This window comes from Tamandua tetradactyla, chromosome 9 (assembly GCF_023851605.1).
Source record: "Tamandua tetradactyla isolate mTamTet1 chromosome 9, mTamTet1.pri, whole genome shotgun sequence".
NCBI classification, from domain to species: domain Eukaryota; kingdom Metazoa; phylum Chordata; class Mammalia; order Pilosa; family Myrmecophagidae; genus Tamandua; species Tamandua tetradactyla.
In genome coordinates this window covers 3,810,261-3,824,756 of record NC_135335.1, presented here as the reverse complement: position 1 = coordinate 3,824,756, position 14,496 = coordinate 3,810,261, and the positions used below count along the sequence as shown (strand labels likewise).

The 14,496-nt window shown below is 61.5% G+C and overlaps 1 protein-coding gene across 4 annotated transcripts in view; it reads right to left on the bottom strand.

The window, feature by feature from the left end:
* Positions 1-14,496, bottom strand: part of SHANK2 (SH3 and multiple ankyrin repeat domains 2) — a 630,917-nt gene that overhangs the window by 286,555 nt on the left and 329,866 nt on the right. For all 4 annotated transcript variants that reach the window (XM_077115405.1, XM_077115406.1, XM_077115407.1 and 1 more), the window contains one exon: positions 7,568-7,886. In XM_077115405.1, coding sequence (XP_076971520.1) covers positions 7,568-7,886 — 319 coding nt within the window. The remainder of the gene's footprint in view (positions 1-7,567; positions 7,887-14,496) is intronic.

The following is a 14,496-nucleotide window of genomic DNA, read 5'->3' as shown; positions in this document are numbered from 1 at the left end:
TTCCAGTGTCTCTCCTTCACCTGGCAAATGGGTAGCAAAATGGATCTTTGGGTACGAGCTGGCACAGCATGTGTTGTGGTCATGGAACAGAGAAGTCAAAGTGAGCCGAACTCCAGCCCAGCAGCTCTTCGTTAATCAACTCTGCAGACACTCAGTCCCCGGTCCACCTTTCCGAGACAGGAAGGGACGGCTGTGCCTTTCCTTGCGAGTGCGCTAGGCACCAGCAGTGGGAAATCCAGAGAGGACACAGTGTGCTATCCCACACACATGCTCAAGTCACTTCTCACTCACTGCTCGTCTGAGCCTCACAAAGCCCCATGGAGTTGGCATGGAGTCATTTGTTGTTCCCATTTTACAGGTGAGAAAACAAAAAGGCACCATAAATAGGGACCTAGGGGAGGTTTGGAGACACAGAGCTGAGTCTCATATCATCTCGGCTGCCTGACCTCAGCCCGGGGATCCCTCCAGGCTCCCTGCTCCTCAGGATGACAAATACGACCAAGTGACCACGGCTGGACCTGTGAAGGCTCGTCCCCTGGGCGTCTGTGTGGCAGATGGAATGGCCTGACCCAGGGGGAGGGAGGGGAGCCCCGCTTGGTCAGTGGTTCCCCAGCCCCCTCGGTCAGTCTTCCCCACTGCCCTGTCCGAGAAGGCCAGCTGGAATTACAGCCGCCGTGCCTGAGCCCGGGGGTAACTCACTGAATTCTTAGAGTCGGACAACTGGAGTCAGGCAGCGGGAAGTACAAGGGCTCGACGGAGGCAGCTCCCAGCTGTGCCAGGGGAACAGGGACCCGCCTGCACATGGAGCTCTGCTCTCCATCCACTCGTCCCAGTCATTCATTCACTCATTCATTCATTCATTCGCACAGACTCCCACCTCGCGGAGCTCTACTCAACTGGGGAGAAGGACAGGTGGATGAGGGCACCCCCGTATGCCCAAGCGGCCTCTGGAGGACACAGGGTGGGGACGTGAGGGCAGCTGATGAGCCTGGCAAAGGCCTCCCTGGTGGGGGGCCAGAAGGGCCAGGTGGCACGGGAGGGGCCGAAAGCCAGGGGAAGGACTCTGAGAGACACTCAGGGTGGGAGCCACGTGCTCAGGCCAGCGCCGTGCCTGGAGGGACACCGGTCACTCTGGCTGCAGCGTGGGGGGTAGGTGACAGCAGGGGGCAGGAGGCAGGGAGCCCGTGTGGCCGTGCCGGTGTGTGGGCCCGAGGCTGGCGTGCAAAGTGAGGGGTGTAACGTCCAGGGGTAGGATCACTGGGCCTGGGACATCGAGGAACGAGGGGTTGCCCCCGGCTTCCGGGGTGGGGGTGGGGGTGGCTGTGTGCCGAGTTGCCAGCTCAGGACCGACAGCAAAGAGAACAGCATGCTCCAGGCCAAGAGCCCCACCCCTGGCCACCCACTGGGTCTTGCCGGACACGAGTGACCAAGCTGACAGAGGCCAGTCCCTCTGCGGCCTCCTAGGACTGCCTCTGCCCGTGCACCAGCCCTCAGCGAAGCGGCCCCGTCGTGGGCATCGGAGGGCTGTCCTGCCCCCGGGGAAGGCACCCACGTCCCACACCCCCAGCCACCGCGGCAGGGCCAGGCGTGGGTCCGAGATGGCACGGGAACACTGTCCACCTTCTGGATGGCCCTGCACGCCCCTTGCTGACCCCAGCCAGCTGCGGCCAGGCCTCTGCCCACCTGCCTGTCCAGACCCCTGTCGGCTGCCTGGGGAGGGGCAGTGCTGAGAGTCTCAGAGCAAGGGGGACCCTTCCTAATGCGCCCCCTCCCTCGTGACTTTCCACCCTTGGCACGCGTCCTGCTCAAGCCACATGGACCTCTGGCCCCTGCTGTCACCAGTCTGGCCCGCCTCCAGCACAGAGCACCCCCCTCCACCAGGCAGTCTGAACCCTGAGTTGGGGGCCTCTGGCTCTGGGGGCTCCGTCCCCCAATTCCACCGCCCCAGAGCCTCTTCTCCATGAGCCTGGGCCTTGGGGCGCCTGCCCTCTCTCTGCAGGGGTGGGGAAGGCAGAGGGGTCCTGGGTGCAGGCAGAGGCCAGCAGCCCACACGTCCCCTCCGCCCACTCTCGCAGAGATGTGAGCACTTGAAGGAGAAAAGCCGAACTGTCCCGGGAAGGCAGGAGAGAGGGTCAGGCGAGGGATGCCCACGAGGCAGCAGGACCTGTGCTTCCCCTCCAAAGCCACCGAGGACCTGCTCCCTGGGGCAGCCCCCTCACCTGGCCCTGTGTCCCTCCAGGGGATTTAGTAAGCAGGGCAGTCACCCCCCACCCCCCGCTCCAGCCCTCCTGCTGACGTTCCATTCGCACCCAGGGCGCAGGAGGCAACTGGAGAGCCCACGGGGAGAGCAGCGGCGTCCAGCGGGCACGTGCTGGGCCTGTCTGGGCTCCTGGCTATAGGCAGGGCTCAGGCCCAACTGGCCAGCCACGGCTGTCCCCTCCTCTCCCTTCTCCTCCTCCTCCCCTCCCCCTCTTTTTCTGTGTCAGGTCAGGGCACAGGGGAGGAAGAGGCACCCGCGTTCTTACATTCTTTGAGAGCAGAGCATTTACCTGGTTAAATGTGAGCCGAGGAAACCAGGTCCTGGCTCCACTTGGGAGAACAGAGTTTCGCTGCCCTGGTCCTGGCATCCCCAGGGAGGCAGGGGGAGGGGTGGGAAGGGGTAGTTCGAGGACCAGAAGCCAGACAAGTACCACGGAGGGGCAGGACAGGGGCTTTCTCCTCAGGCAGGTAAGCCTGGATTCCCACCACGAGTCCTGGCACCCCAGAACATCCCAGAAGCCCTGCTTCCACCTCCAACGGAAGGAGCTGAGCCTGTGGTTTCGAAAGTCCTCAGCTGCCTCGGAAAGGTTCCATCCTGTCTGAGCAAACCCCTTCGGTTTGAGGGCTTATCTAGGACCGACATTCCCTCCCCATGTGGGTCGGTGAATCTCGGTGCCTCATCAGGGCTGACCTCACCTTGGAGAGTGGGCCAAGGCCACGCAGGTCAGAAGAGGCTCTGCTCAACTCCAGGCCAGGGCTCTCGTGGGGGTAGCCAAGGTCCCTGCCCGGCGGGATGGCCCCAGATCCCCGCTCTACCCAGGGACCCAAAAGTAGCATGAGTGACGGGTGGACTCTCCTGAGCCTGGCCGGCTTTGGCCAGGGGCAGATACGCCTGAGCTCGGCCCCTGCCTAGATTGCCAGGTGGGGGGCAGCTGTGCCCGCGCAGGTGCACAGCGTCCAGCCCACACAGCCAGCAGATCACATGGCCCCAGACCCTGGCCTACTGAACCCCAAAGCATGCATCTACCACTCAGCCAAGCGGGAGGCTCCCAGGAAGCAGTTTCGTGACAGTGTGGCCAGAATGTTCCCTCGTGGTGAGGGAGGTCAGGCAGCGAAAACAGCAAGGAGCTGCTCCGGGCAGGGCAAGAGGTGGTCAGCCATGAGGAACCCTGGAAGGACCCCCACCCCTCCACGCCCTGGAGGCAGCCAAATCCCTTCCCAAGTGCATTCTCGGGACTGGGCCATGGCTATGCCCGTGGGCGCCACCAGGGGGTGCCATCCCCGACAGGTGTGTGCAGAGCTTCCCACCTGAGGCAGTCCAGCTCCCGCTGCTCTGGACCCCCACCTATAGGGGGCTGGGGGGAGGACAAAATCCCAAAGGCGAGCAAAGGGGCTGGGGAAGGGAGGGTGGTAAGGACCTGGGAAAGGGAATTTGGGCAAGAGACCATGGAGAAGGGCGGGGATGACGACCAGGTGTGTGCCAGGTGGCCCATCCCAGCCTCTCTTCCCCACTCCAGGTGAGACGGCAGCTGCTGGCCTCGCCCCCACCCAAGCACCCCCTGGAGTCCCTTGGGTGAGCGGTTCCTGGGAGAAGGGAGCTGTACCCGCCCTCTTGTGTCCAAGATGATTCACTTCTGCTTGGCATGAGGGTCCCCTGGCCCAGCAGGCCCACCCCAGAACCAGGGCGGGGCTGGGAGGGGGGCTCAGGCAGGCAGGACCTCTGCCCACCGCCCACCACACCTGCCCTGAGGGCAGGGCCTGAGGCTGCTCCAGGTTCAAGTTTCTGGGGTCCCACATCAGTGTCAGGCCAGAGAGTGGGGTGCTGGGGTGGGCAGCCTTCCTTACGGCAGAGGCACACACAGTCTGAGGAGGCGCCAAGTAGGGATCTGCAGCCCGAAGTGTCCCTGATCTCATGATGCTGCATCTGCCCTCAAGCCGGTCCCTCTCCGTAGCTATACCCCACGGCACCCAGAGGGGCTTCTCGGAGGTGGTGGCAACTCTTCAAGAGCAGTGAGCCCTGATGTGCCTGAGGCAGCTCTGAGCCTGACCGACCACACATGTCCACGTAACAAACCATGAGAGACTGCTGCCAGCAGCCCCTCCTACGTTTGAGAAAGCCCAGGCACAGGATAGTCGAGTAACTTGCCCCGAGTCACACAGCAGGAAGAAGCAGGGCTGGCAGCAAGCCTGGTGGTCGGCACCGGGTCTGGCCAGGAGTTGGGCTGATGGGGTGGCCTCCCACCAGGAGAGGACCACAGGCTGGGGTGAGCACAGCCTGAGCCTCAATGCCCCGTGACCCGGGGCATCATGACACCCACTTCCGGGTTCTGGAGGCAGCTTCAAAGGGTCCTGGGCCTGCGCCCTCCCCACAAGTGCCCTTTCACGGCCACCTGGCCCCTGTGGGCCCCAGGAGGCGGCTGGCCCTAGCTGGAAAAAGATGGAGGATCCATTCAAGGTCACCTCCTTGGGTCCCAAAGGGCCTGGGGGCTGGGCTGTGGGACCCTCACCTCCCTGGCTGGCTTGTATGACCATTCTCACCCCAGGCCTGGGGAGACAGCAGGGCCGTGGACCCCAGCCAGGAAGCAGATGGCTGCCACTATATCCCCCCACCCCCATGGCTGGGCAACTCCGAGCCACCTGTGAGCCCCTTGCAGGCTCTACCCCAGATGTACCTGGGCCCAGCCTGGCACCTGGGCGTGTTCAGGTAACCGCTGTGAGCTGACGCCTGATTTGGCTGAGCCAACGCCCTCTGCCCCCCCTTACTGTGCCAGGCCAGCCCTGTGGCCCGAGTGCAGTCCGCAGGGTGACAGGCCCATGTCAGCACACAGAGAGGTGCCCGCGCAGCCACCACCTGCTCCCCGGGACTCTGCACAGGGACCCCTGCCCCAGCTCTCAGCCCCACTAGTCCTGCGTGATCCAAACACCCACCACCATCATCGCACCCCAGGGGGACGGGTGCTTCCTGCAGCCCCCTGTTAGGGTGAGGGCATTCTGGGGCAGTCCATCAGCTCCGCTGTGCCCAGCCGGGGGCCCGCTCTCAGCCTAGTGACTGTCCCCAAAGATGGTACAGGGTCCTGAGCAGATGGTCACCAGTGAGCCAAGCTGCAAAGGGGACAGGGAAGGAGACAGGCACAGGGCACAGACGGCAACACGGGCAGTCCAGGCAGGGCACCGGCCCCTAGGACAGCTTTTCCCATGTGGGCTGGGCAGTGGGCCCACGGCTGGGCTGACCCACGGCCCCACTTGCAGCCCTGGAAGTCCCTCAGTCCCAGGCAGGCAGGTCACCCTCTCTCACTGGGAAGGGTTAGACATGAATCCTTCAAAGGCCAACAATTGAGTGCTCACTACACACCGGGCATGGTGCCAGAACAAGGTGGTGGAACTTTAACGATCTCCATCGTATGGATGACAAAGGTGAAGCACAGAGTGGTTGGTTAACATGCCGAAGGTCACACAGAGACTCCAGGGGAGAGCCCAGCCGGGCAGCCAGGGTGTCACGAGGAGCCAGGTGGGCTGTTGAGACTCTCTCTTGCTCTGCCTCACAGACATGGACAGGAAATGAGGGACCACCAGGACAGCCCCTGCAGTTGCCCCCCAGGTGCTTTTATCTCATCACCAGCGCTATTTTGTTTGAAGCTCTCCCAAATCCCTGGCCTGTCTTCAATCCCTTATTAGATGTCGAACGGGGTGGGGGAGGGGACACACTCTTGAAAATTGTGGTCATAATTCTCGCTAATGGTGTGAAATGGAATTTGCCACCTCTGGGGATCCTTTAATTTAGCTTTAAACTGTTCTTAGCACCTGGGGCTTCTCCCTCGGGTGTCCTGAAAGTGAGAATCTGGAGCAGTGCCGGGAGGAGCTCCTTGTGGGCGAGGGGAACAGGTGGTGGGGAGCGGTGAAGAGCTCAGGCCCTGTGACTCCCGCCATGGGGAGAGCACACGACTCCCAGGGGTACTTGCACCCCACAACCTCTGTGGCTGCAGCCACGGGAAGCCCGAGCCCCTCCGCCCGGGCTCCTTGCCCACCTCTCTCTTCTGCCCTTCCCTCATCCCCGCAGTCCACTGAACACTCAGGAAGGAACCACTAGGGTTGGCTTCTCCCCTCTCCTGCAGCCCCAGGGCTAGCCTGTGGCCCCAAAACCCCTGCGGCCAGGCTTAACCAACCTAATTCCTTCAGAGGTAGGAGGGGGCGGCAGTCGTGCATGAGGCGATAGAGAGGGGTGGGGAGCGGGGAAACGGCCCTGAGCACTGACCACAGAGACCCTGAGCTGGACAGGAAAGCTCATGGTCAGGGTGCCAGGCACCCTGCCTCTGTGCCTCAGTTTCCACCTGCCCAGCAAGACCCCAGAACACAGGCACTAACAGGGGACACACACGGGGTGGGTTGGGATATGACACCCCACTGCGTTGGTGTGGATGGCCCCTGAGGCCCCCACACACCCCTCCCCACCCCACACAAGCCCCCTGCCTGCCGAGGCCGCTGCAGAGCCATGTGGCAGGAGAACAGAGGCCTTGAGGGTTGGGCTGCTCGGAGGGAACACCCCGTCCCACGTTGGCCTAGCCTGGACGCCGGGCACGTCCCTCTGCCTGTCCCATGCCGGCCTTGTGTCCCCATTTGAGATGTGGACAAGGAGCTGGGGGCTACCGGGGGCTGCTGGGGGCCCAGCCGAGGGGCTGCCTGTGCACCCAACCCTCGCAGCTGGGCAGGGACCACGCTGCCTCGTGTCCCCACCAAGAGAGCCGCACTGGCCGCGACTCCTGGTATCTGTACATGTGACCTCATTTGGAAACAGGATCATTTCTGGCGGAATTAGATATAAGGAGGCAGACGGGATTAGGGCAGATCCTTCATCCAACACCACTGGTGGCCTTACAAGGACAGGCCATTTGGGCACAGCGATGGACGGTGGGAGACGGCCAGGAGGGGACAGAGGAGCGGCTGGAGGGCACAGGCCAACAGCGCCCAGGGTGGCTGGATGCTCCCCTGCAGCCCGTGGAGGGAGGATGGCCCTGCACAAGCCTGGTTTCGGACTTGCGGTCTCCGGGATGATGAGGGAGTAAATTTCTGCGGTTTGACGCACCCGAGTTTGTGGTACCTGGCGGGGGCAGCCCCAGGACCCGCAGGAGGGGCTGCCAGAAGAGAGCTCAGCACAGGGCAGCCACCCGCCTGGGCCTTCCCGGGCCAAAGCCGACGGGCACGAGCTCCAGGAACACTCTGAGGCACCGCGGGGGCTCCCCTTGCCCGCCCCTCTCCAGGGCATCACCCCCAGAAAACGAGCGCCCTGCCTGGTCCGCCCCCCACCGCTTACCCGAGGTGCCAGGCCTGCTGCTGTCTCCTGCCGCCCTCAGCGGCGCCGGCCAGCCTGTTGAGCGAGGGGGAGCGGCTGCGGGCCCCGGGCGCGTAGCCCCCCACCGTCTTCCCGGTGCCATTGGGGTCGCAGGGCAGTGGCTGCAGCAGCTGCGGCGAGAGGCTGCGGTGGGAGGGCGGCGGCGGGCACACGGCCCAGTCGGGCGCGCCCGCGTGCAGGCTGTTGTCGCTGTTGGAGCGCAGCAGCGCCCGGGGGGCGGCCAGCGTGCTGGGGGGCCGCCGCCTGCGGTTCGAGTACGCCGGGGCCTCTCGGAAGGGCACTGCGGGGGGAGAGAAGGACGGAGAGCTGCGTGAGCGAGGCAGGGCCATCTGGCACGGGACAGGGGGACCGGGCGCCAACACGGCCGGGGACGGGGCAGTGGTGAATTCTGGGCCGAGTCCCCGGCAGACTCTGCTCGATCCAGAACTCACCCCATGCAGAAGCAGAGGGCCGGGTGGGGACCCCGAAGGCTGCTGTCTGGGGGCTGCTCAAGCCAAGGCTTGGCATGGAAGGGACGCGGTGTCCGAGGTTCCACTGGGCTGGCCTGGGGGTGCCGGCCTGTGCGCGCGTGCAGGAACGAGGGGTACTCACAGCAGGGGATGACCTGAGCTTGGCCTCCCAGCTCAAAGCACATGCTTTTCTCCCTCCCACCCGCCAGGCACCGTGGCTGAAAAGCTGCAGGCGACAGCACGGCTTCTCCGGCTCCTTGGGAAGCCCGGGGCTAGAGGCCAGGCGGTCACAGCCCCGAGCTCAGCGAGGCCGGGACACAGAGGGAAGACAGCTGCCTGTGGAAACCCCTGAGCAGCGGCACTCGGCCTTGCTCACGTGGGCAGACGGCTGGAGTCATACACAGAAAGTGCCATTCCCAAGACCCTCGGGAAGGGACCCTCCAAAGAGGGGTGGCCCTGCACCCTCCCGGGCTGACGGGCGCCGGTGACCTCTCACTGACAAGTGGTGCCGCGCGCCCCCCGTGATTCCAGAAGCCCCAGGAGCCTTTCCTTCACCACAGGAGTTCTACACCCCATTTGCACTAAGTTTTCACTGCCAAGGTCGGGGCTGTCATCTGTAAAAGGGCAGCTGAAAGCAACAGAAAGCACTCGACCTGCAGAAGGGAATCTCCAGTCTCAAAGGAGAAGGACGTCAAAAGGAGTTTGAGGGCAGAGGCTGGACAGGCTGTGGTGCCTGCGGCTGCTGAGAGCCCCAAGGCCTTGAGGAGGTGGGGGGCACATCAAGGCCAGCTGCAGCCCTTCCAGGCCATTACAGAGCCCTGCAACAGCGACCTGGGACCCAGCCCACTCACACACTGGATGGCGAAGCTCTCCGGGGAGAGGGGTGCCGGAAGAGCTCCTCAAGGAGGAGATGGCACTGGGAGAATTTCCTGGGGACAGGCCAAACTCACTGGAGAAGGAGGTAGTACTGGCAGAACCCAGTGGGGAGGAAGGTGGCGCTGGCAGAGTCCAGTGGTGGGGAAAGCTGGCGCTGGCAGAGCCCACTGGGGGAGATAGGGTTGGCAGAGCCCAATGGGGGGGGTAGCACTGGCAGGGCACAACTGGTGGGGGTAGGTGGTGCTGGCAGAGCCCACAGCAGAGGGAGTTGGTGCTGGCAGAGCCCACTGGGGGAGAGGTGGTGCTGGCCCAATGGAGGGGGAGGTGGCACTGGCAGGGCCCAATGGTGGGGGGGGATGGTACTGGCAGGGCCCGCTGGGAAGGGGGGAGGTAGCGCTGGCAGGGTCTGCTAGAAGGGGAGGTGGCGCTGGCAGAGTCCAGTGTTGGGGGGAGGTAGTGCTGGCAGTGCCCACTGTGGAGGGAAGTGGTGATAACAGAGCCCACTGGGGGGAAGATGGGGTTGGCAGAGCCCACTGGGGGGAGAAGGTGGCGCTGGCAGGGCCCACGGGGGGGGGAAGGTGGCGCTGGCAGGGCCCGCTGGGGAGGGGGAGGTGGCACTGGCAGGGCCCACGGGGGGGGGAAGGTGGCGCTGGCAGGGCCCGCTGGTGGGGGGAGGTGGCGCTGGCAGGGCCCGCTGGTGGGGGGAGGTGGCGCTGGCAGGGCCCACGGGGGGGGGAAGGTGGCGCTGGCAGGGCCTGCTGGTGGGGGGAGGTGGCGCTGGCAGGGCCCACTGGTGGGGGAGGTGGCGCTGGCAGGGCCCACAGCAGAGGGAGGTGGCGCTGGCAGGGCCCCTCTAAGTCGGCATAGACCCAGGCAGCCCCTCTCCTCGCCCCACTCCCAGGCTCCCAGGCATTCCCGGGCACAGAGGCTGAGCCCAGGGCAGCCCACAGCAGGGGCACGTGGCTCCCGACGACAGGCACTTGGGCTCCGAACGTGGAGAAAGCAGACAGGCGAGTGCTGGGACAGGACACCTCGGGAGATGACACTTGCGGCCAGGCGGCCACACGCGCTCACTGAAATCCGCATGCTCCAGCCTTTTGGTCAGGGAGAGGCACCTGCAGCAGCCCTCGCTGCCTCTCCCTGGGGCTCCCGTCCTCTAACTTCTTCAGGGGCGGCGCATGTCCACCGGCGGCCAGCTGGTCAGCAGGGCGCGGGAAGGGCCAGCGCAGCCGGCTGCCCCTGCTCCCCAGAGCCCAGAGGCAGGGCCCGCCTGGGAGGTCCCACCTTGGGGAGCAGCCCTTCAGCTCATGCCTCGCCCCTTGCCGGGGAAACCCCACCCTGGTCGCTCCCTCTGAGCAGGCGAAGGCTAAAATAACTTCTGAAATGCTCCTAACTTAGGCTTTGAAAAATGCAACCGGCAGTGGTTGCTTCTGGGTGATGTGGTCTGAGAAAGGATGGGGGTAATTCAACGACCTTGTGAAGGTCTGATGACGCCAGAATCCTAGGGAGCCGTTATGTTTCCATCCCAGCATTTATCGCCTGTGCGACCACATCAGAGAGTAAAAGCCAACATCCCAACATCCCAAAGTCCCAACAGCCCCAGCGGCCGAAAGCGCTCCCTCCCCTGCCCAGGGACCACAGCTGACACTCGGCTCTGGAGGAAACACCCCGTGCCCAGGGGGAGGTCCCTAAACAAGGAAATGAGGACATCCGTTCAAGAAAAGCCTCCCGGTTTCCCTGGCAATACGGCAAATTCTATTTTTCTGACTGTTGTAACGGCAAAAGGAATAAATGCCCTTAACAGGCTAGAAATAGAAAGTGATGGAATTTGGGGGGGGAGTCCTACCAATTCCTCAGATGAGCTCAGTGGGGGAGAAAAGGCTATAAAAGACAGCATAGGCAGAGCAGGAGGCTAACGCCATATCCCCCGACTAAAATTTTCAAGCTGTCCATGGAACACAAAAATTCAAGTCTCAGAAGGTGAATTTCAGTTTATAATGCAAGAAAACGAGCACACACCGGGGCTGCTTTTTTACATTTATAAGAAAGCAGGTTGAGAGTAGGGGCTTGGGGAGCGGTAAGGGTTCACGTGGGGAGGCTGCCGTTGGGGAGTTAAGCTACGAAGTAGCTGGGACATTTTCAGCCACATTTCCCCCAGCACCAGGCAAGTTTTTCGAATGGAGTCACACAGGTGACATTAGGGTGAACATTTTAATGAAAATTGCCTCGCTTAATTACCAAGATCCATATTAAATTAGCTTCCTGTGCAATTAAATAGGCAATTTCTTCAATGTTTATTTTATGACGGTTTTAGGTTTGGAAGTACCCTTTCCCACCCCCCCCCAAAAACAAAAAAAACCACACACCCACATACCCAGCAATTCTTTCAAAGTAACATCTCAACCTTCTGATTTCATGCAACAAAAGCTTTCTGTCTGACAAACTCGCCAGTTGGAACCATCCAAAAAAAATGGTGATTTTGCGCAAAGGGTTAAAAATAACTCTTTTTTCCTGTCTGAAAAATGATTAATATTCCACCCAACTGCTTCCTCCTTGCAGGCAATCTGCAAACTCTAAGTGGGTGGATATTTTCTTAGCCGTCTTCCATGCGTTATTTATACATTTTTTTTTTCACAATCAGAATTACACTAGGTATGACAAGAAGCCGGATGCACTTTTAAAGTCTGCCGCACTCCGTCTCCCAGCCACCCCGTGAGATGCAGCCCAGGAGCGCTGAGAGCGGCTGGGAATGGTTCAGAAAGCGCCCGCCAGCTCGGCGCAGAGCCCCCTGCCCGCCCTCGGTGATGTGCCCGGGCTCGGCAGCGGTGTTCCAAGAACCCCGCAGGCTAGAGCCAAACTTCCTTTGTTTTTCACCAAACTAAGTTTCTAATATGCCATCTGACACGGTCTCCCTGGGTGTGCATTCCAGAAAAGAAGGTTTGCGCCAGGCTGGAGACTTAAGAACACGGCACCTCCAACCTGCCTCGATGCCCCAGGCCAAGTAAAACAAAATCCCACCACGCACCCCAAGGGATGGTTTTCTCACGCCAGGTGGAAGAGCCGCCGGCAATTTTCGGGGGACCCGGCAGCCTCCCTTCCCCCGACCCCCATGATGGATAAGAAACTGCTCATCCTCATTCGAGGTGCCGTCGGCTCCCGACAGCTTTCCTCCTTACCTTCCTTCTTGCTGAAGGCATTTAACAAAGACTTCATTTTCCCTCTGACTCCGGCAGCCGTCCGCTCATTATATAACCTGCTCGGGAAGGAGGAGGCAGAGGCGCGCGGCGGGGCTCCCGGGCGCTGGGGCGGCTCGGGCCCGGGGAGAGGCGGCGGGCGTCTGGGAGCGCTGCGGTCCCGGGCACGGCTGGGCAGGCCGGCCCCGGCGTGTGGGTGACAAAGCCCACCCCATATTCCGCCCGTCAGCTGGGAGCCGGCTGTGCGCACACTGGAGCGGCTCCCCGGCCCCGCGAGCTCTCCCGGCGCACGTCATGTGAGCGCCGCGGAGCAGCTTTTGTGATCCGTGCGTTTAGGCAGAGGCGCGGCGCTGGGCTCAGATGGCACGAGCGTCCTCGAGCTGGGCGGCAGGGACGCGCTCCGAGTCATTTGCGATCTGAGCCCCGATTATCCGAGGAGCCTCGGGCTGGGGCAGGGGCCACTTGTGCCCAAGGCGCCTGTGGCTAAATATAATGCACGGGTGCTCTTTCAACTCGACGATTTTTTTTTTTTTATAAAGAAAAAGCCAAGTTTTCTTTAGTGCCAGCAGATACAGTGAGAAAGTCAAAGGGAGAAAGCCTGCAGGTCTCAGACGATGCCAGCCTCCTGCAATTTCTGATCATGACCCATATTTCATTCTACCAGCTCACATACAAGTAGCAATTAAGTCCCAGGCTCACCCCCACTTTGGTAATTACACAGAAGGAAACAGAATCCAGCCGCCCCCCGCCCCTTTTTATTTTTAAGAGAGGAAATAAGAGAACAATTAAACTGCAGCCCAGCCACTGCCCCGGGTCCATGAAGCTGATAAAAACAAGCGTCTCCAGGGATGCTTTAGACATTTCTTTAGCATTTCACCCCAACAGAGGTTTAGGAGAAACGAGGCGAGATTACCCCCTGGAGACGCTATGTTGAAGAAGTTCTATTTGTAAAGCTGACACAAAGAAGGGGATTTTCAGCCGTGTGCTTTGCAGCATGAGAAGAAATGAGTTATTTCCACAAGGTGGAAGGTCCTTCTGAGAACTAAATGGAGCCTTCCAGGGTGGGGGGTTGGGGGGCTCTGACAATCCATGCATCTGCCGCTGGGGGCTGTAATTAAATGTGCATTTTTTCGGTTGCTAAGAGAACAGCTTCTGATTTCTTTTTTTTTAGGAAAAAATGAGGCGAGATGAAACAAAGCAACTGGAAACCTGCAGCTGAGCTCCATCTGGTCGACACACTGTGTGTCCACAAGAATGTCGGAGGAAGGAAGAGAGGGCTGGCTTCCATTTAGGAGGCTGGCATGGGTGGATTGTTGAGTGGGAACGAAGAGGGTGGTGGACCCGCCTGTGTGAGCTGAGCATTCAAACATCATCGTTCCTCCCTTCAAACCAGAGCACCAACCAAGGACACATGGGGACAAGAGTGGCCCCAAATTGCATGGCTCATTGCCGGGTTTAAACGCTGTTCGGTGTGGCTGACCCCTCCGCCACGAAGACAGAAGTGCAAGCTATTACAAGGGGTCAATTCATTTTTAGAACTGGCACTAGGAAACGAGCCTGCTACTGGGGTGTCTTATCTCCAAAGGCAAGGTCCCTCTACACTACGCATCTCCTTGGACATCTTGGGTGAGGTTGAGCAGCTTCCGGAACATTCTTCCTGAGATGCAAAGGCTGTTGCCAATGGGCATGCATCTGTTTGGAACCCACTGGGGGAGCTGAGTGGTGTCCATTGGGTGGACTTGGCAGGACGTCTTAGGATGGTGGGTGCCTGGGTCACCAGGGACCTGTGGCCACCTGCCCTGGCCGGGAAGCGCTGGGTTCTGGCCGGGGATGCCACAGTGACACCACACAAAGGGAGCTCCTCCCCAGAGGCTGGGGACTGGGCTGGTCGCGCGTCTCGCCACAGGGGCCCAGGGAACACGCCAAAGCTAAGGGAAGCCCCTGGGTGGGTGGGAGGCACGGCAATGCTCAATCCTGCCTCCATCTGTCTGGGATTGGTACCTCCCAGAGGCACAGAGCCTCGCCCGGTGCCAAGTCTGCAAATCCTCGCCAAAGCATGGCTGCCTTGGCTGTCACCAGCAAGCCACGAGTGCGTGCGTGGTGGTGCCCGGCTGGTGAGGGCGAGGCTGGCCCCGTGCCAAGGGAAAGGGGTGTTCTATCATCCCCGGCACTCCGGCCGCCATCACCCTTGGATGGGGGGCTGGGGGAGGGTTCTCGGAGAAGAAGCTGCTCTACTGGGAGTCGCTGTGAAGATGGTGTCTGCAGACAGTCCTGCGTCTTTCGACTCGAGGGCCTGGAAGGGAACATGGTGGAGGCTTCTACCTTACCCTGTGCCTGTGGGTACGAGCAAGGACTCAGGAAAAAAGTCTCC